The sequence below is a fragment of the Enhydra lutris genome, unplaced genomic scaffold (genome assembly GCF_002288905.1).
Source record: "Enhydra lutris kenyoni isolate GAN:26980312 unplaced genomic scaffold, ASM228890v2 scaffoldscaffold86, whole genome shotgun sequence".
NCBI lineage: Eukaryota > Metazoa > Chordata > Mammalia > Carnivora > Mustelidae > Enhydra > Enhydra lutris.
Genome location: NW_019154170.1, coordinates 4,125,846 through 4,146,125, shown reverse-complemented (window position 1 = coordinate 4,146,125; position 20,280 = coordinate 4,125,846). Strand labels below are relative to the sequence as shown.

Below are 20,280 nucleotides of genomic sequence, written 5' to 3'. Positions count from 1 at the left end.
GATGGCGTGCTGCCTCAGCGATGAGGTGAAGGAGTCCAAGCGGATCAACGCCGAGATCGAGAAGCAGCTGCGGCGGGACAAGCGCGACGCCCGGCGCGAGCTGAAGCTGCTGCTGCTCGGTGAGTGCGGCCGGGCCTGCCGGGGTCCCGCGGGCCGGGTGCGGGTGTCGGCGCGGGCCGGGCGCGGCCGCCCCCGCCGTGCTGCCCGCCGCCCGGGCCGCTCCCTGCCCGTGCCGTCCGCAGCGCGCGCGGGGCTCCGGGGGGCCGGCCCCAGCCTGCGCTGTGCACGGCCAGCCCCGGTCCCTGGGGGAGGTGTGCGGCAAGGGTCGGCCCTGCCGGTGCCGCCCAGGTCAGCCCGGGAGCCTCCAGGGTCAGCCGTGCCTGCGCTGCCCGTGTGGGGCTTCCGGAGTCCCCCAGGGCCAGCCCTGCTTCTGTGTGCACATCAGGCGTCCAGGTCCTCGTGGGGACAGCCCTGCCCCTCATGCCCAGATTAGGGGCCCCCGCACCTTCCACTGAGGATCCCTGCCAGCACTGTCCGGGGTGGGGGGCTCCCCAGAACCCTGGAGCGCGGGTCCTATGCCACTTCTCAGCCAGTAAGCCCTTCGTCCCTGGGCTGCGGGCTGTTCCCTTCTCGCTGCCCCCGCATCTGCTCAGGGCCAGACCTCTGGGCTGCGGCCCACCAGCCGTACCCTTCACCTCCCAGGATCTCGTCTTGGTTCTTCCCAGGAGGTGGAGCCCTGTTCCTATGCACAGGGTCTGTCCCCCTGTAGCACCCCATCCCCTCGGCGGGGCACACCACCTGCGGGAGAGGACTACCCTTCCTTCCCTCAGGGCTCCCGTTTTAGGGGGGGGTCCTCAGAGCCGGCCGGCTCATCACCCTTCCCCAAACCCATTCCTTTCGTCTTGTGGGGAGCCCCTTTCCCGGGTCCTCCCCGTCCTGGGGAAGATTCCTGTCCCGGTCACCAGGGTCCCAGTCTCCGTCTCCCCAGGGCACACCTGTTGTAGGGAGCTCGTCGGCCCAGCTGTTGGCAAAGCGCTGTCACTCAGAGGGGAGTTGTTGAAGGACTCTACTGCCCAAGGCAGGAAGGTCGTTTACAAAACAGAAAGCCTTGCCCTGCCCTTCTCCTGAGCTCTTCTGGGTTCCCACACTGCAGGGAAGGCTGGAAGTGCTTACACGCGCCCTCGGAGGGAGCGTGGACGGGCCCCGGGTGGGAGGAGGCACTGGCTCAGAGGGGTGTGCTGGACCGTTGAGAGGAGCCGAGTCTGCCGGTGAACGAGCCGTGTCCGTGGCCTCGTGGGAGGCTGCTGGTCTTGGCGGGAATGCCTTGCTTCTCCTGCCTGCAGTGGCCCTGCTGGGCCCTCCGTTTGATGAAATATCTTCCCTGTTTTGTTTTTTTTAAACAGACGCGTTCAGTTTACCCAAAGACTGTAAAATATGCCAACTTTGCAGAAAAGCCAGGTGGAGAGTAAGCTCAGAGTGCGGAGGAGACTTGCAGTGGGTTCTGGGGGGCCTCTGGGGAGGCTGGCGTGGCTGTGGCTGGTTTTGCAGCATGACGTGGACTTTATTATGGGAAGGGGACCGGAGCAGTTATTGGCGTGTTAAGGATACTGCCAGAGGGCCTTTTCCTGGGGGCCTGTGAGCCTCTGGATGCCCTGCCACTCATCCTGAGCACCCGAGGTTTGGATGGACATGGGGTTCCGGGAGCAGTGCATGGCTCACGCTCCTGCAGCCTTGGTGTGTGTCTCCAGTCTCCCTGAACTGGGAGACCCAGCGGGGCCCGCTGCCCGAAGGGTCCAGTTGCCTGCCTCGGGGAGGGGGCACAGCACTACACCACAGAGACAGCAGCACCACCTGTCTCTGGTCCCGCACTGCCGCTGCCCTGTGACCCTAGAGAGGCACCCGGCCCTCTCCCTGCCAGCCTGCGCTGTGGGGAGTCATGCCCCCGTTTCAGGGGGTTGTTCTGGGCATGGGGGGGCAATTAGAAGAGGAGGAAGAAGTGAGCTTGCAGGTCCAAAGTGGGGGTCTGCGGCAGGAAGACGGGCGTGAGGGCTGGAGTGGGGGGCTGAGCGGCATCCCTGGCCCGACCCACTGGATGCCAGGAGCACCCGCAGTGGTGACAGCCACAGACGCCCCCGGTACTGCCTGGCGTGCCCTGGAGACAGAATCGCCCTTGTCTGGGACCTGTCCACCCCACCCCCCCGCCAGCGGTACCCCGCGGGAGTACAGGGTCTCAGGTGCGCTTCGTAGAGCTGGTGTGTAGACTGTGCACGTTGTCTTGTCGGTCGTTTCCTGAATGCTTACAGCGTGGGCACGGGCATGTGTGTGCAAAGCCGTGTGTGCACACGCGTGCGTGTGTGTGTGCACGGGGTTCGCACTGTGCGTGTGAACACGCAGAAGGCAGGCGTCCCGCTCCGTAGGTGCTGTCGTCCAGGCGGAGTCTTGCTCAGCTGTTGACTGCTTGGGGACAGGAGTAGAGGGCACGGCTGGGCAGCGAGCGTGCCCTGCTAGCCCCCGGGATCTGCAGTCCTGAGAACTAGCTATCCTTCCCCCCATTTTATGGAAGAGAACCCTAGGTTGGGGAGCGGGGGGGCCGCAGACCCGGTAAGGAGCTCCTGGGCGGGGGTCCCAGGCCGGCCTGGCTGGCTTCTGCCTCCTGTGACCTCTCCTGGGCGAGGCTTTTGCTGTCGTGGGTCTGTTGCTTGGTAGAAAACCATGAAGGAGGCGCCTTCTCTGTTCCTCAGGGCAGGCTTCCTGTCTGCAAACCAGTCTTCATGGGAACCGTGTTGCTGCGGGGGTGCAGCCTGCTGGCCCGGTCGGCCGGCGGCTCTGGGACTTCTAAATAAAGCAGGGCGGTCAGTTCCACAGGCTTCCTGTCGGCTGTGCCGGCCCCCAAAGCGCAGTGAAAGGGCCCGGAATCTGGCACGGGGTGTGGTGGCTGCGGTGGGAAGGGCGCGCCTCCCAGTGCTCAGAGGCACGGAGGGGCGCGTGGCGGCTGGCTCTGGGCGGAGTGGCCGGGGCCGCATCTCCTGCTGCCTGGGAGAGCGGGAAGCACCCTCGGGGAGCCTCTCGTGCCCCCCTGGGTTACCCCTGGGCTGTGGTAGGACCGTGCCCTCCCCCGGGATGTGCTGTGTGCCCCTGAATTTAAATTAAATTTTTTTTTTGTCCAGACGGTCCTCTTTCTTTGGGGACAGTGTCTGGAAGTGTCGCAGAATTGCCCTGAGGTCTCCCCCTCCCTCGGTTTCCCTGTGTGAACCCAGAGGATGCCGGTGCCCACCCATAGCTCTCTCCCTGCCTTGCCGTGGGGCCCCTTGGGCTCAGCTGCCAGGTGTGTCCTGCCGCCGGGGCCGCTGGGGTCGCCGGGGCCGCTGGGGCCGCGGGGGCCGGGCCCAGCCTCCGAACTCCCGCTGGCATGGTGATCTCGCCGTGCGTCCCCGCTCTGCCCCCTCCCTGCGTGCCCGGGACCGCTGGTGGGCTGGCCGCTGCGGTGGGCGGTGAGGAAGCGTTCTGTCTTGGATACTCGACCGCAGAAGGTTTCATTTTCATATTTTTGCGGTGGAGCCCTGCTCTGAGCCGCCCGGCATCCTGGCCCTGGGCATTGCGGCGGGCGGCACCGGGTGTCTGGAGCGCAGCAGTGAAGCCAGACAGAGCTTCCAGGAGCACCCGGGGAGGAGGGTGGGCGGTGTTTGTCCCTCTCCGTCCCAGATGGCGTGGGGTGCAAAGTTCAGCCCCGGGTGGGCGGGGTGGCCAGAGCCTGATGGCCATCGGGCAGCGGGAGGAGTGGTCGCAGCTCTCGTGCCCTGCCGGCTGCTGCTGTCCTGGCCGGTGGCGGTGGCCTGTCAACTGAGGACATCCGGCCTCGGTGGCCAGCTTGCCCGGGGCCCTGACAGCTGGGGAGATGAGGGGCACTCCTCGGTGGGGGGGTGTCGGGACTCAGGCTGCTCCCAGAGGCGGGACCCCAGCCCCCAGGCTCGCTGGTTTGGGGAGTTTGTGGCCCCACTCCCCGGTGTTTGTAGTTCCTGTGCTCCCAGGCCTCCCTGTTGTCCTGGGGGACCGGTGTGTCTGTCCTCCGGAGGGCGTCTGACCGGTCGTCGTGGTCCCCTGCTCACCTGCTGCAGGGCTCCTGCTGGTTCCTGCGCTGCTCCCCACTTCCGGGTCCCCGCCAGCCTGGCCCCCAGGGCAGAGCCATTGGCGACTCCAGTTAGCTAGTGGGACTCGAAGCCCCCAGGGAAGTGGGGTGGGAGTGACTTGGACCCTGCCCTTGCTCCTTGGGCGGGCGTGCCTGTTGCCACCTTGCGTGTGGCGCTCTGCTCTGATGTAAGCAGACGGGGACTCTGGGGACACAGCTTCCAGCCGCCTTCCTCGTGAGGCCCTCCTGCCGTGGGGGGGGGCTGGCTTTGAGGGTTCCCCGTGGAGCCGGCTCGGAGCAGTTGGGGGGCACTCGCTCTGGGGCAAGGCTGTGTCCGCCAGCCTCGCTTCCTCGCCCATCCCATGGGATGGTGTCCTGGGCCTGAAAGACGGTCATGGGGCTGAGTGAGATGGTGCCATGGAGGCCCGCGGGGCACGGCGGGCACTCAGCAGGTAGAGGGGGCTGTTTTTTCTGGTCACTGCTTGTGGCGGCCCCTTGCGAAAGCCACCACGCCAGCCCTGGGAGGCGTTATGCCCCCACCAGGGCCAAGCCAGACAGTGGGGCGTCTGTTCCCGTCCGACTCCCGTGACATGGAGAGAATCCCAGTGACCTTCCAGGATGATTGCGAGGGTCAGACGGGGTAGGGGGTGCCCCCGGGATGGTCTGTGTCTGACCACACTGTCCGCCCTGGCCAGCAGAGCCCTTGGTGCCTGAGCGGGGCCTCCTGTCTCGAGCTTGGTCGTCAGAGGTGAGGGAGTCTTGATGCCCTTCCTCGTTACGGTTTCCGGCTGCTCGCAGCTGGGTGGTGCTGTGTGCGGGGGGCACAGCGTAAACCCCTCCATTGGGCCGGGTGGGAGCTTGGGGCTTCGTGTGGGGAGAAGCGGGCCGGAGCTGACCGGTGAGGCTGCTCAAGGAGGCCCTTGGGGCGAGAGTGTCAGCGGGTGGCTGGCGGGGCTCCTGAGGGTCTCTCCGTCTCTGTGGTCCGTGCCGTCTTTCCCTCAGCTACGCCTCCGAGGAGGTGTCATGAGCTCTGTCCCTGCGCCCCAGCTGGGCAGGACCAGGGGCTCACAGTGTCCCGGCTGCCTGGGTGCCCCGGGAAGGGCAGCAGTAGGAACCTGGGGACAAAAGTGGGGACTCAGAAGACATGGGCCGAGTGAAGGACACCCACCAAACCAGCAGGGACAGCCACTCCCACATTTGGGCCTTGGTTACAATAGGTGTCGTGGCCTAGCCAGAGGGCGGCCGCTGTCTGGGCAGAGCCCGCCCCCCCCCCACACGGCCGGTGTCCAGCGCCCCTCCCTTCCCCGGGGGTGTGCCCCCGGCACCTGTGCTCTCTCAGGAGGCCACTGCCGCTGGAGGGGCGCTCCACCCAAGCACCCAGGCCAGGTGTCCCCTGTCTGTCAAGGTCGCTGGCGGCGTGACCTCAGCTAAGCCACCCACCCTCTCTGCGTTTCGGTTCCTGCACTTCCCCAGAGGCGCTGCCGTGACAGCTCTGTCATCGAATGAATGAGTGCGTAGGGGCGTGTGACAAGAGAGGAGCCAGTAACCACCATCCTCAGCTGTTCGAGGTTTCCATTTTCTCTGTCCCCCCGGGTAGAGGTCTGTGTCCCATCTGTGATCTCAGGCCTGTCCACACAGCTCAAGGTCCCTGTTGGATTTGCAGGAGTCCCAGGTCCCCGGGGGGCTCTCATTGGTCTCTCCATGGTCCTGGTGGCTGCTGACTTCGCTGCCCACACCCCACAGTCACGGGCAGCCTGGCTGCCTGCCCCTGGGGTCCAGGGATCAGTGGCTTACTTTGAGTCTCAGGGAGATGAGACAAGGCCCTGGACGAGACAAGCTTCCTGCCCTAGAGGCCCCAGCCCGTGGCGTCTGGAATCCCTTCCCTGCCCGCCTGGGGCTTGGGTTCAGACTTCCTTCTCCCCAGCAACCCCCCACCTGGGGAGGGCGGGACAGTGGGTTCTCTTCCCACTCGGGTTTCTGCTTTCCTCCCTCTTCTTCAGCTGGTCTCTTCTGGGCACAGGTCAGCCTTGGCCCTCCTGAGGGTGATGTGTCAGAGCGTGCCCAGAGGGCGTCCACAGGCTCCCTGCCCCTGCTGTGTCCCACTGACCCCGCGGGGCCTCTGCTCTTGGAGTGACGACCCATCGAGTCCCCTGCCCAGCACAGGGACGCGGAGGCCCCATGGGGGATGCTTGACGAGCCGGCACGTTGGGCTGGGGCCAAGTTCATTCTGTTCATTCATAAAACACTCGTGCTGTGCTTCCCATGAGCCGGCCTGTGCTAGGGGCCGGGGGCGGGGGCTGCGAGCAGAGCCCCAGCCCAGTGTGCGTACCGGGAGGAGCAGACCTCACAGAGGGGCGGCTGGGCTGGCGTCCTCTGGAGAAGGATCAGGTGGGGTGCCGTCTGCTGGGGGCTTCTTGGAGGCCGGGAGCTTGAGTTTCTATGCAGGAGGCGCCAGTCATGCTGGGAAGGCTGTTTCCTGGCCGGGTGGGGGCCGCGGACGCATCCGTGAACCCCAGGCAGCCCGCCGGTGGGGAGCGCACAGCCAGGACCTGGAGCCCCGCGGTTCCCTCTGGGAGGAACTGCGGTTTCACCACTCGTCCCGGGTGTGCGTCCCCCCATGGCAGGGACCCTCCTGTCACTCTTCTCTCCACACCACCCCTGTCCCGGGCCCCCAGCAGCGTGTCCTCCACGCCCTCCATCGTGCACTGTGCTTTCCTGTGTGGCAGAGGCCCCTGGGCCCCAGCCGGCTGTCGCTTGTGTCCACGGGGCTCCTTTTTGGGGCTGAGCAGCGCCCTGCAGTACAGCTGGGCCATTGCTGTGACCATCTGCCTGGACTGAAGGACCTCTGGGCCGACGCCACATCTCGGGCTCTGGGAACGCTGCTCTGATGGTCACCCGTGTGCTGGCGTGGTCATCGGTGTTGGCCCAGTGCGCAGTTCGGGAGCTCGTGGGTCCGGGGCCGCTGCGCCGGCGAGGCCGGGGGCCGTGCGCACGACGAAGCTTGGTCTTGGGAGCATCCTGTACCTTGGCTTGAGGGGACCTTGCTTTCCTCCTTGCTGGGCAGCCGTCGAGGGCTCTGAGCCAGAAAGGCACGTGGGACCAGGTCTCTGCGGGGGAGTGTGACTGAGGGTCAGGCAGGTTGAGTTGGAGGCTGGAGGCGGAGGGCAAGGGCCCCACGTGTGTCTGCAGGAGAGAGCCCCGAGGGAGGCGAGGAGGGCAGGGGTGGCCGGGATCCAGGGGCCGGGTGAGCGGCTGCTTGCCGGGGGGCCCAGCCATAAGGTCCAGGCAGGCCTTGTCCCTGAGACCCTTCTGGGCAGGTGGACACTGGGTCACGTGTGTGGCGGTTCCCGGGGCCAGGGACCTGTCACAGGCCTGAGTCCCAGCTCCCAGATGACTGATATGGCCGTGGTTCAGCTGGCCCGGGAAGCAGGGCATCTGGAAAACTAACCTGGGTTGCTCTGGCCGACTCAGACTTGCGCTGAGCCCAGTCTCCCTGTCTCCCTCCCTCCCTCCCTCCCTCCCTCCCTGTCTCCCTGTCTCCCTCCCTGTCTCCCTGTCTCCCTCCCTCCCTGTCTCCCTCCCTGTTTCCCTCCCTCCCTCCCTCCCTCCCTGTCTCCCTCCCTGTTTCCCTCCCTCCCTGTCTCCCTCCCTCCCTCCCTCCCTGTTTCCCTCCTTCCCTCCCTGTCTCCCTGTCTCCCTCCCTCCCTCCCTCCCGGATGCTGCGATGGCCCAGCGCCTCGTGGGCAGCAGGCCTGGCCTGTGGCAGGGTGGAGGCCCCCTTGCCCACCACGCCGCTGCACCTGGCCTTGACGTCGGCCCGGAGCATACGTGAGACGTGCTTCTCTCCTCCAGGGTGGCACCTCCCTGCCTCCGCCACCTCCACACTCTCCCTTCTCTGTCCTTCCCGGCAAAGTGGTGGCTGCCCCGGGCAGGGTCACTGATCAGACCGAGACAGGGTGCCCGGTGTGCCCGCTGGCTTCCTCCTTCCCCTCCCGCTTGATCGATATTGGATTGACATGAGTGTCCTGCGAGGTCATGGGGTGTGACCCGCTGATTTGATACGTGGAGGTACCGTGGGATGATGGCCTCCGTTAGGCAGCACACCCGTCACCTCCCACGGCCCCGCTGTGTGTCTCCGTTTTGGTTCTTCCGCAGGCCCGTCGTGGCGGTGGTCTTTGCTGTGGCTACTGTGCTGCGTGGGGGCCTTTGCAGACCAGACGCTGGGTGACCTCGGCCATGCCCCTTGTCCAGGCCCCCCTGACATCTCCAGAGGCTGACCCCGCATTTCAGGCTTCAGTTTTAGGGGAGTGCCCCAGACGCCCGTTTTCCTTTGACCCACTCTCTGGCCCGGCGGGGGTCACTTCACAGACGTGCCTCCCACACCTTCCATCGCCTCCTGGGGCCCAGGGCAGGCGTCACCCTGACTGACACCGCAGCGTGCGCGTGTGCGACCCCTCCGCGGGCGCGCCCTGCCCTGGAGGGCTCCAGCGGGGGCTGCTTCTCTCCCTAAGGTTTATTTTTCTGAGAGAGCAGCTCACACACGTGAGGGTGGGGGGCAGACGGAGAGACAGAAGCCCAAGCTGACTCCGCCCAGAGCGCAGATCCTGATGCGGGGCTGGATCTTCGACCCTGAGATCACGACCTGAGCCGAAACCAAGAGTTGAGCTTAACCAGTGGTGCCTCCCAGTTCCTTTTTGAAAAGCGGGGGTGAGGCCAGTCCCTTTCTCACCAGGCGTGCTCGCAGACCCTCTTCGGTGGGTCTTCCCCACCCCCCGGGGTGAGAGCCGTGGCCTGCGTTTCCCAGGGGGCAAGTGGCCTCCGCCTGGGACCTGCCCCGTCTCCCCCTTGGGCTGACCCGTGGGCTGCGTCTCGGGGTTTGGCTCGCGTGTGTGCATCAGTTCGGCCGTTGTCTGCGAGGGACGCGGCCTGATGGACCAGCGGGGTGGTTTCCTTTCTGTAACAGAGTTTTGTCGAAAACGGGTTCGAACCCTCGGCCATCCTGCCTCGCAGAGGACCCTGGACGGTATCTGGGGACGTCTGTGTTTGGCACACCAGTGGTGCTCCTGGCATCCTGGGCTGGGGCTGGGGACGCTGCTCAGCCCCTCACAGTACCTGGGACGCTCCGCCCCACCCCCAGAAGAATGACTGTGCCTGGTGTCAGCAGCGCCAAGAGGGACAGATCCAGGGGCACAGACCTGGGTCAGGAGGAAACTGCATTGGAAATTGCATTCCTGGCGTCCCCACAGCGTGGGTCCCTCTGGGGATATGTGGGGTCTTGCGCACGCCCCTTCCACTTCCTCCTGTCCCTGGAACTCTCAGGGGTGTCGGTCAGAGTGAGCAGGTGGCCTGTGTCGCCTGGAGAGCAGAGGTGAGTTGTCTGACGTAGGACGGACGGGGGATGGCATGAAGGCAGCCACCTTCCTTGATGATGGACCCGCAGTCATCGTCCTTATCCCGGGAAGGCCCCGAGGCAGTTGGTGAAAGTACCAGAGAGGCGCGGGCGCGGCAGCCCAGGCCCCTGGGGCTCAGGTCTCCCCGAGTGTGGTCGGTCCCTCGGGTGAGGGCTGAGTGCTTCCCGGCTGCGGGACAGGGGGACACGTGGGGCCCACGGAACTGGTCTGTCCCAGAGGCCGTGGTCTGTCGAGCAGGCCAGCGGCAGACGCCTGCAGACGGGCTTCCCCCTCGGGCCACGGTCACAACTCCAGGGGCCTGGGAGGGCTGCCTGCCCGCGGGGCGCAGGGGCCTTCCGGAGTGCAGGCCACGTCATGGGTGTGGGAGCCGGTGGCAGCCACACGGGGATCCTGCTCGCCCTGCGTGGATGTGGGCAGCCGCGGGGCTGATGGGGGCAGAGGGGTGGAAGGAAGCCCAGGCAACAGGTGGGGTGAGGCAGGGGCTTCTGAGCCTGTGAGCAAGGGGGTCCGGGCGGCCGTCGGAGGCCACGTGCGCTTGGACATTGGACATTGTCTTCCCGCTCTGCGGTCACGTCACTCCCCAGCTTGGCCTCCCGCGGCGGACAGTCTCCGAGGGTCCTGGGTCTGGGCCACCCGGGCTCCGGGTCCCTCACGAGGTTGGAGTAGCCGCAGCCCCTGTCCCCAGCGCTGCTCCAGTCCTCACGGCCTGGCGGCTGCCCTTTCCCATACCCTCTGCCCGTGGTGCCGGACAACGTGACGCAAGCCGCTGTGCCTCTTGTGACCCAGTCTCGGAAGCGACACCCTGTCGTCTGTCCCGCTCTGCCAGCTGGAAGCAAGTCTAGGAGTCCAGCCCGCCCTCCCGCAGGGGGTCTGTCTCCACCCCCTGAGGGGGCGGGGCCCAGGTGTGTGGCTTGGAGGACCCTGTGCCACTTGGCCCCTGGACCAGGGTGGGGGAGAGGCTGCCGCAGGAGGGGCCGCTGGGCCACGTCGTGCGGGAGCGGGAGTGGAGCAGAGCGTGCGGCTCAAGGCGCCGGCGGGGCTGGGGTGAGGGCACATGGCCGGGTGGCCACTTTCCAGGTGGCCTTCCCACCTGTTGGCTGATCCTCTGACCCCTGGAGGCTGAGGTGGGGGTCAGCGTGCAGCCTGGAAGAGCCCGGTGAGCCCCGCACCCCTCACGCCTGCAGAGGGAGGGGGTCCGACACCGTGTGCACCCGGCGGGCGGGAGGGAGCAGACGTTGGGCTCCGTGCATGGGCTGCGGGCCTGGGACTCGTCCGGGTGGGTGGGTCTGTGGGGTCTCAGCTAACGGGGAGGGACAGATTCTGTCCTCAGACCGCCCTGGCTTCCGTGCAGACACTAAACTCTTGCCCCAAAGTGAAGGTTACCCTCGGGCCCGGATGAGGAGTGTGGTTGGGGTCCACGGGGACGTTGTCAGACTGGACGTGCCATCTTCTGTGGGTGTGGACAGGTCCTGCGGGGCCAGTCGGCCTGACTGGTTGAGGAGGCCGCGGCGCCTGGCGGAGACGCACGGCCGTACCTCACGGCGGCCTCTGGGGCGCTGAGTGCGTGTGGAGGCCCGTCGTGTGCCGTGTGACCGGGCTGGATGCCTGGGGTACCTGCCTGCTCCGCACCTCGGTGCTGGGGGCCCTGTGGACACCCCCTGCCTACGCTGGGCCTCGGTTTCCCGCTGGATCAAAGGGCCGTACCTTCGGGGTGTGACCAGGCTGCCGTAGGGACGCCCCGTGCCAAGCGGCCGCTGCTGGCCAAGGGTGCTCTGCGGCCCCCTGAGCGCCAAGTGCCCGGGCTCCGACCGCCGGTGACCCTGCTCCGTGAGGGGGCGGGGGCGGGCCCGGGCCTGGTGCTCACACGGCCTTGTCCGCAGGCACCGGCGAGAGCGGGAAGAGCACGTTCATCAAGCAGATGCGCATCATCCACGGGGCGGGCTACTCGGAGGAGGACAAGCGGGGCTTCACCAAGCTCGTGTACCAGAACATCTTCACGGCCATGCAGGCCATGATCCGCGCCATGGAGACCCTGAAGATCCTGTACAAGTACGAGCAGAACAAGGTGAGGCCTGGGGGCCGCCCTGCACCTGCCCGCCCGCCGGCACCTGCCTTCCCCACCACACCTCGGTGCCCCCTGCGGGCAGCCCTCGGCGCCGTGTCTGCCTCCCGGTGGGCGGGGCCTCTCCCTGCCTGTTTCCAGAGTAACGGCTCCTCGAGACCAGAGTCACTCACGGGGCAGGTCTCCCCGTAGTGTGTAGTTCCCAGCTTTCTGACACACACAGCTGTGCAGCCATCACCTCTGTCTAGTTCCAGAACATTCCATCACCGCCAGGCACCCCGGTCCCCGTCAGCTGTCAACGCCCCTCCCCCAGCCCCCAGCCCCCATGAGCCCCTTCCCGTCCGTGGAGGGGCCTGGTCAGGGCATGTCACACGCGTGGACTCACACCCCGTGTCGCCTCCTGCGTCTGGTCCCCTCCCTGCATGTCGTGGGCTCAGGGCCCGTCCCCGGGGCCGTGCGGGGGCCTCGCTCCTGCTCCGGCCGTTCTCACACGTCTGTCGGTCCGGCGCCTGAGGGCTGCGTCACGCTCTGTGTGCGGGTGCACGCGCTGTGCAAATCCCCTCGCCCGCGGAGGGGCGCCTGGGTTTCCATGTTTGGCTCCTTGGAAGCTGCCGCGGTGACGTTCACGTGCAGGCATCTGTGTGCACCCCTGTCGTCACTGCCCCGGCTGTGTCCCGGGAGACGGGGACTCGGGGCAGCGGGGGGTCTGCCCTTGTGAGGAGCTGCTGGCCCCTCCGGGCAGCATGTCCCAGCTGTGCGGTGGTGGACTCTCGCCGGTGGCCCCTCTGGGCTTGGCTTTTGTAGGTCTGATTTTGGGGGTTTCTTCAGCCCTGGAGGTTTGCCCTGGGCTGACGTGAGGTGCGGGAGTCATACTTACACGGGGCACGTTCAGTGAATCCGTTCTCTCTCAGGCTTAAGAAGGGCCGTCAGCCAGGCTGCTGCTACGTTTCCACTTGGCACCTTCCTCCCTCTGTCCCCGGTTCACAGATGACCAGGGACCCCCAGCGGGGCCCGGTGTTGGGTTGGGTGGCCCTCTGGGGCGGGGTTTGGGTAGCGTGCTCAGCTGAGGTCCGCTGCAGCGTCCGACCGCAGGCCGGTGTTTGGACCGTCCGTGTCCCTCCGTGCCTAGCAGCGGCCGCCCACCGCACCCTCTTTTGGTACACACAGTTTTGTTGCTGCACGTGGCGCTTGCTCCTCGATGTGTCGTCCTTGATGGCTTTGGGTACAGGGACAGAGATGGGGCCACAAAGCTGAAGGCACCGTCCTCTGGGATGTTTGAGGCTGTCACACGTCGACAGCCGGGGGTGTTTTCCGGGGCCGGTGTCGGCCTTCGCAGGTCCAGACTATGGGGCAGGTGAGGGCTGAGGCCACGGCTGTGGGGCACCGTGCAGGGCATCTCTCCTGGCTTTCAGAGTGCGGGCTAGGGCTCCCCCACTCCCCATTTCGGCTTCTGCCCAGGTGTGTCTTCCCCAGACCCTCCGCTGTGGCCGGCTGTGTGGGCTGGGCCGTCCTGTCCCAACAGGCATGTGGACAAGCGGGGTCTCCCGAGTCTCGAGCCCCGGAGGCTCCCCGGCCAGCGCCCTGCCCCCGCCCCCACTCCCTTCAGAGGCTGCTGGGGTTTGAGGAGCCGTGTGTGGGGGGTAGGGTGCAGGCCCGACAGACGTCGGAGGTGATCCCGTCGCCTCACCTGTGAAACGGGGACGGGGCTGCTGCGGGGGTTGGGTTCGTTGCTCTGTCTGTTCTCTTTTGGGTCTGACCCTCGGTCACTTTTCGCAGAGTCTGCTTCTTCGTCTACGTGGTTCCTCCCATGCCACCTGCTGCCCCCACACTGGGGCACACGTGTGGGGCATACAGCCACGTGGCCTGGTGCCAGGAGCCACCTCACTCCCGGGCTCTCGCACGGGGACCTCCCACTGAGGGACAGCCCCTGCGGCTCCCCCTTGCTCTGTGCCCACATGTGTCCGTGCTTCTCTGGGGCGGAGGTCCCCACTTGGTCGGGTGCCCCGGGGGGCCCGGGCGCCGGCAAGCCCACGGCTCTCCCTCCTGCCCCACAGGCCAATGCGCTCTTGATCCGCGAGGTGGACGTGGAGAAGGTGACGACGTTCGAGCACCGCTATGTGCACGCCATCAAGACCCTGTGGGACGACCCTGGCATCCAGGAGTGCTATGACCGCAGGCGGGAATACCAGCTCTCCGACTCCGCCAAGTAGTGAGTAGGCCGTGTGGGGTTCTCGGGGACGCTGCTCAGGGCCAGGGGGCCGGGCAGGCTTGACAGCGTCGTGGGCCGCTCCCTGAGCCCAAGCTGGTGCCGGAGCAGGGACATTCATATGGAGAAGCAAGGCTGCAGCCCGGCCACCCAGCCAGTCCCCTTTCTCCCGCCGCTGCGGCTGTCCTCGGGTAGCCCCATGGGGGTCCCCTAGAGCCAGCCTGACTTCTGTCCCATGAGAGCTGGGGCGGGGCAGGGAGGCCTCTGCCGGGCCCCAGGTCCACCTTGTCCCGAGTGCACGGGGCTGTTCCGCCCCTGCTGGTGAGGGTCAGCGCTGGGCCCCTTCCTGCTGCTCAGGGACCATGGTGGCCGGGCTGTCCCCCTCCCCCCAACCCCCTGCCTTGCCTGCCAGCCTGTGCAACCCGGTGCCTTCTGTGTCGCAGCTACCTGGCAGACGTGGACCGCATTGCCACCTCGGGCTACCTGCCCACCCAGCAAGACGTGCTTCGGGTCCGTGTGCCCACCACTGGCATCATCGAGTACCCTTTCGACCTGGAGAACATCATCTTCAGGTACCTGCGGCCTGGTGGCCATGCGCTGGGAGGGGGCCGTGTGCCGGGGGGCCGTGCGCCGGGGCTGCTGTGGGTGCCGTGAGCCATGGTGGGGACTGTTCGCATCTGCAGTGGGGACCACGACAGGTTCGCCGGGTTTCGGTCTTTGCTCTTGGGGAGCTTCCGAACCAGGACGGGAGATAGACTCGTGACTGTCACGAGGTTTTGGAGTGAGCCATGTCCCGGAAGCAGTAAGGGCTGTGGCGGTGCTGGCCAGAGCCGGCCTGGAGGGGAGGGCCTTCTGGGGGGCCTCTGTGACGGGCCTGTGGATGGGGCAGGGTGCCGGTGTGTGTCGGTGGGGCAGGGGGTCTGGAGTTGGGCAGGAGCTACAGGTACCACAGGTGGTGGAGGGGGCCTGGGGACCCTTGCAGAGCCAGGTGACGGGCAGTTCCCGGACTCCGGCTCCTGGGCCCATGGGGGTTCCTGGCATATGGGCAGAATGGGGCCCAGTCCTGGCAGGAGGTGTGGCCTGAGTAGACTCGGGGCCATCCTCGAGGACATGAGCCCCGCCATGCAGTGAGGCCACGGAGCTGCTGGGTGGTGAGGGTGAGCGCGTGTCGGCTGGGGCCGCCACCGCTGATGACCACAGATGGGCGTTTTGAAGCCACAGGCATTTCTGTGGTCCCAGCGTCAGAAGCCGAGGATCAGGGCATGGGCGGGGCCAGTTGCTTCTGAGGCGGTGAGGGGATGTCTCCCGGCTCCCCGTGCCTCCCGGCTCCCCGGGGTCGTCAGCCATCCTCCACGTCCCTTGCCCCATCCCTGCCCTTACGGTCACACGGCCTGTGCTTGTGCGTCCGTGTCCGGGATCCCCCTGGTGACGGCATGGGGCCGCCCCGCTCTAACATGGTGTCGTTTAACTGATGACATCTGCAGGGACTCGGCTCCCAAGTCAGTCCGGCCCCGGGTTTTGGGGGCACTGAGTTGGGAGGAAACGTTTGAGCCCGGTTCCCCGAGGCCCAGGCGGGGCAGGTGCTGTCTGCCCGCTGGGAGGGCCCCGCAGCACCCCATCATGGTGCCCCCGCTTCCCTGGTTAGGCTCCCACTGGGGAAGGAGTTGGTGCTCCTGGAGCAGGGGTCCCAGAGGGGTGGGCAGCTGTGGCAGCTGTTGTTGGCCATGGTCTTCTGCCCTGTGGCCTCGGAGCGCCGGCTCTGGGGAGCACTGAGGAGCCTTTGGCCTGAGACACCCCCCACGACAGGTGCCCCTTTGGCCCTCTGCGCCCTCCCTCACTGGCTGGGCCTCTGCCAGAGCCCTGTGTGGGTCCCTGGAGCCTTGGAAGCCCTAAGCCCCTGCCCTATGCGGGTCTGATGCACATTTTCGTGGTGAGGATTCAAGGTTTGGGTTTTCTTTCTTGTCTAATTGGGTCTTTGGTGGGCCTGCCACCTCTGAATTCGGAGCTGAGGCCTGTGGGGCACAGGCTGGGGCTTGGGCCGAGCACGCCCCCGGCCCCCATGTGGGCTCTCCCCCGGCCTCACCCTGACTGTGGCGCCTCCTCTGCCTGCTGGTCCTCTGCCCGGAGTGCCCGGCCCCCGCCCTTCCCCTCTGTGAGCTCAGGCTGTGCGTGTCACCTCCTCCCAGCGGGATTTCCCTGCTGCCCCTCCCCGGTCTGCACTTGGCTCTGTCATGGGCCCACACCCTCTGCCACTGCCAGTCCCTTGCCGGCCAGTCCCTTCCTTAGCTGGGCGCCCATGGGGTCCCCTGACCGGAGCGGGATTGGGTCATGGCCCAGCTGCCCTGGTCATGTGAGGAGATGAACCTGGTCCTGGACAGGGGACCTTAATTGGGGAGACATGTGGTCCAGAAAGGACGTGGGCCCAGTGCCTGTCTGCCCCCGTGGCATTCCCCAGACTGGCCACAGCTGCTGCAGTCCTTGTGGCCTCACACGGGGCCCTTGGCCCATCACCACCCTCTCCTGTCGCCACCCTGCTGTCCCTTCAGTGTCATCCTGGCTCGTCCACCGTCCACCTGTGCTTGGTGCGGTCTCCTCGGAGCAAGCTCCGCCAGGCGGCTGCACTTCTGTTGGCCGAGCCCCGGGCGACCCTGATGTCCGCCAACCCCCTACCGTTGGCATGGCCTGGCTGGGGGGACCCCTGCCTCCTGTGGGCCACTGTGCTTGCCTGCTCTTGGCTTCTTTTAAAAAGTAGCGTCTTTCCTCATCGTAGAAAGCCGAGGAACACCCCGGTAGCAGGCGGCAAGCCCCTGCCCCGAGTCTGTGTGGCTCCCGTGCCCCGGCTGCCCCCTCTGCCCGGGAGCCCAGCCTCTGGACTGTCAGGTGGCACGTTCTTTTCGTGCCAGCGGGAGCTGCGACCTGCTGTTGCCCCTGGCAGCAGGGGAAGCGTGTCGCTCTATGGACCACCCCTCAGTGGCGAGGCGGGTCCGGCGTGCGGCATCCACAGTTTGTCGTTCTGCTGCGCTCCACGGACGGTGCTTGGCGAACGGTTGTGCACGTAGCCCAGGCGAGGGGTTGGGTCTCTAGATGTGGGACCTCAGATCCAGGGGTCGGCCTGTATCTGGTCCCCGTAAGCGCCCGGGTTCCCGGGCTCCCCGTCCTGTGACTCTTCGTCAGGCGCAGCTGCTGGGGGCGGCGTGACCTCCTGGCTCTGGCACATGCGGGCACGGGGGCTCTCCTGGGGGCTCCGCCGGCGCTCACAGACTCGGGGGCCCTCCAGGCTCTAGCAGACGCTAGCCTCGTTGGTGGCAGGGGTTGGTCGGGGGGACAGCGGTGCTGAGCCCCCCCGTTTCCTGCAGGATGGTGGACGTGGGGGGACAGCGGTCTGAGCGGAGGAAGTGGATCCACTGCTTCGAGAACGTGACGTCCATCATGTTCCTCGTGGCCCTGAGTGAATACGACCAGGTGCTGGTGGAGTCGGACAACGAGGTGAGGCCCCTCTCCCCGCTGTCCCCGCCATCCCCACCCTGCGGCCCAGGCACCCGTCGTACTCACGCCTTCCCTCCCACAGAACCGCATGGAGGAGAGCAAAGCCCTGTTTCGGACCATCATCACCTACCCCTGGTTCCAGAACTCCTCGGTCATCCTATTCCTCAACAAGAAGGACCTGCTGGAGGACAAGATCCTGCACTCCCACCTGGTCGACTACTTCCCCGAGTTCGACGGTGAGCGGCGCGCCGCAGGGGCCGGGGTGGGGCCAGGCTCGCCGCCCCCTGTGCCCTGTGCTGCTGGTGGGGGGAAGCGGGAGCCTCCAGTGCATCCCGTTTGCTCTCTGGGCCTCGTGTCTTGGTGATTTGGGGATGCGGGCCCTGGCGGAGGCTGGTGGCACGGCCGGTGGGAGCCAGGGAGCCTCCGTGTTCCTCCGCACCTCAGTGCCGCCCCCCACCCAGCCTCGGTGAGTAGAAGGTCTTTGTGTTCCCAGGGGTGTAGCTTCGTGGACACAGCCGCAGGGAGGGGTACAGGGGGCCACTCTGCTCCCAGGTCCCTGCTTGCCCGGAGCCTGAGTGGGGAGGAATGAGGCCCTGGGAATGAGGGGGTGACCCAGGACCCTCTTCCCCTCCGAGTTAGCCTGAGCTCTGACAGAAGCCAGAACAGCAGGGACCATCCCCAGCTCCCTCTCCAGCACTCTTGCTGTGTGGGCCTCGCCGCAGCTGCCTCCCCCATGCAGGGCGGGGAAATGACACGGGGCTCTAGGGCAGTCCGGGCCTGGCCAGTCCAGAGCTTCAGGGACAGGCCCGTGGCCCGATGGCCATGTGCGCAAGGCCAGGGCAGCAGGGGCACGTGGCTCTGTGTGTGCCCGCGTGTGGGCACCTGTGCGTGTTTGGGTGTGGGTGTGGGGGGGCAGCAGTGGGGGGACGGGGGGCTGGGCAGGAAGCTCGCGGCAGTTGGGAGGTGGTAAGGGGTGTCTGTGGGCGGCTGCCGGCTGAGAGGCCGAGGGGCCCCGCGCGGAGGCCGGCCGGCGGTGGCAGAGCAGCTGCCTTGGGAGACAGCAGCTCCCCGCTGGGCCTGGCCATCAGTTCCGGGGCTCCCATGGGGGGCAGGAGGCGACGCCCCTGCTTGGCCAGTGCCCTGTCCGTGCTCGGCGAGTGTCAGTCCACAGACCGCGGGTGTCAGTCCTCGCGCTGCAAGCGTCTGTCCCTGTGTCTGTCCATGTCCAGTGGGTGTCTCTACGCGCCCCCAGCTATCAGTCTGCGCCCTGTGGGTGTCTGCGACCCCCCGGCGGGTACAGGCCGGCCTCCCTCACCAGCCCCTGCCTCCGCTTCCCCAGGGCCACAGCGGGACGCGCAGGCCGCCCGGGAGTTCATCCTGAAGATGTTTGTGGACCTGAATCCCGACAGCGACAAGATCATCTACTCCCACTTCACCTGCGCCACCGACACGGAGAACATCCGCTTCGTGTTCGCGGCCGTCAAGGACACCATCCTGCAGCTCAACCTGAAGGAGTACAACCTGGTCTGAGCCGCCGCGGGGGCCGCCGGCTCCGCTCGCGGAAGAGTTGATTTCGTTTGCATATTTTTAACAAAGGGTTTTTATTTCACAGTTATCAGGGGACCTACGTCTTTCTTTCTATACACCTTGTGCACCTTCTCACCCGTGTCAGCGGCGAGGCCGCCTTTTCCTGGCCTTGACTCGTGGCTCGCTTTTTTCTATTAAAAAAAAAAAAAAAAGAAAAAAAGAAAAAGAAGGAAAAGAAAGAGACAAGACCAACGGAGAAGAGACCCACGAGCGCCGCGCCCCCACTGCAGGCCGCGCCCGGGGCCGGCGCCCCCCATCCCCACCCTGGCGCTCAGCGGGGGACAGAGCCACCCGCCAGCCCGCCCTCCCCTCGCTCCTGGCCCTCACCCCGAGGTCCCAGGGCTGTGACTTCTCTTTCTCTCGCTCCCTAAGTTATTGACGTCCTGGACTCCAAGAAGTGGGGGTGGGCGGCGCCCTCCGCTGCCCGCCCTGGGAAGTGCCTAACCTTTTTTTTTTGGGTGAGGAAATGAAGGCAGCGTGTAGGCTCTTAGGCTCCGTGGTTAAGGAGACATCCTGGGGGACCTGGGGGCCTCCCCTGGGGCCCCAAAGGCTGCTGTCTAGACACCGCCCAGGGAGCCGGACTGGGAGTCGGTTTCGATGTGTTCTGTTTTGAAACCAACTTGGAAGCAGTGGGGGCCGGGGGCTCTTTCAGAATATTCTCAGGTCAGTCCCCGAGCGGCAGAGAAGGGACTTGCCCGTGGCAGTTCCCAGGCACGGCCTCCGGCACAAGCCCTTGCTCCCACTTCTGCCCCCCGAGCCCCCTGCCCCCGGGAGGCAAGCACGCAGCACGACGCGCACTTTGCCCGGAGCCGTGGAGGGCCTGTGGCTGCCGGTGCCGCGGCCCCGTGTGGCTTTCAGGCCTGGCCACGGCCACGGCCACGCACTGAGCCAGAGCCACGGGCCGCCTTGCCTGGGCCCCCTCCTTCTGAGGGGCTCGGAGGGTGGGAACAAGCGGGGGCTGTGTTTGGGGGGGGGCAGTGTTTTTATCCGACGCAGACTGAGCACTACAGTGTTTTTTGTGGGTTTTGTTTTGTTTTGATTTGCACAACGTAGCGGGAACGAGCTGCCAGTGATGCCTTGCCCCCCACATCTGGTCCGGGCCGCCCGCCCACAGGAGAAGCAGCTCGGACAGCAAGCCGGACACCGGGACACCAGGCCTGGCCTCGCTCCCTGCGCTCTCCTGACGCTGTCACAGGAAGGAGGGGGCTGGCAGCGACCGCAGGCAGCTTCTGCAGGGTGGGGCGACGACATTCCTAGTGATCAGCCTTCTCTGGGGACAGTCCTGCACGAGAGGGGGCATGCCAAAGTCCGCAGCGTGTGCCCTGGGTGCTGCTGGGGGGGGCCAGCCCAGGGACTTCCGGGGCCTCGCAGGGTGGGCGTCTCAAGGTCTCAGCGCCTCTCG

The 20,280-nt window shown here is 66.5% G+C and overlaps 1 protein-coding gene across 1 annotated transcript; it reads left to right on the top strand.

Annotated features, from left to right (window-relative positions):
• Position 1: 1 nt before the first annotated feature.
• LOC111161857 (G protein subunit alpha 11) lies at positions 2-19,010 on the top strand. Its single transcript, XM_022525875.1, has 7 exons — positions 2-119; positions 11,418-11,602; positions 13,654-13,808; positions 14,249-14,377; positions 17,162-17,291; positions 17,374-17,527; positions 18,631-19,010. The coding sequence occupies exons 1-7, from the start codon at positions 2-4 to the stop codon at positions 18,819-18,821; spliced, it is 1,062 nt and encodes a 353-aa protein (XP_022381583.1). The 3' UTR covers positions 18,822-19,010.
• The last annotated feature ends 1,270 nt before the right edge of the window (positions 19,011-20,280 follow it).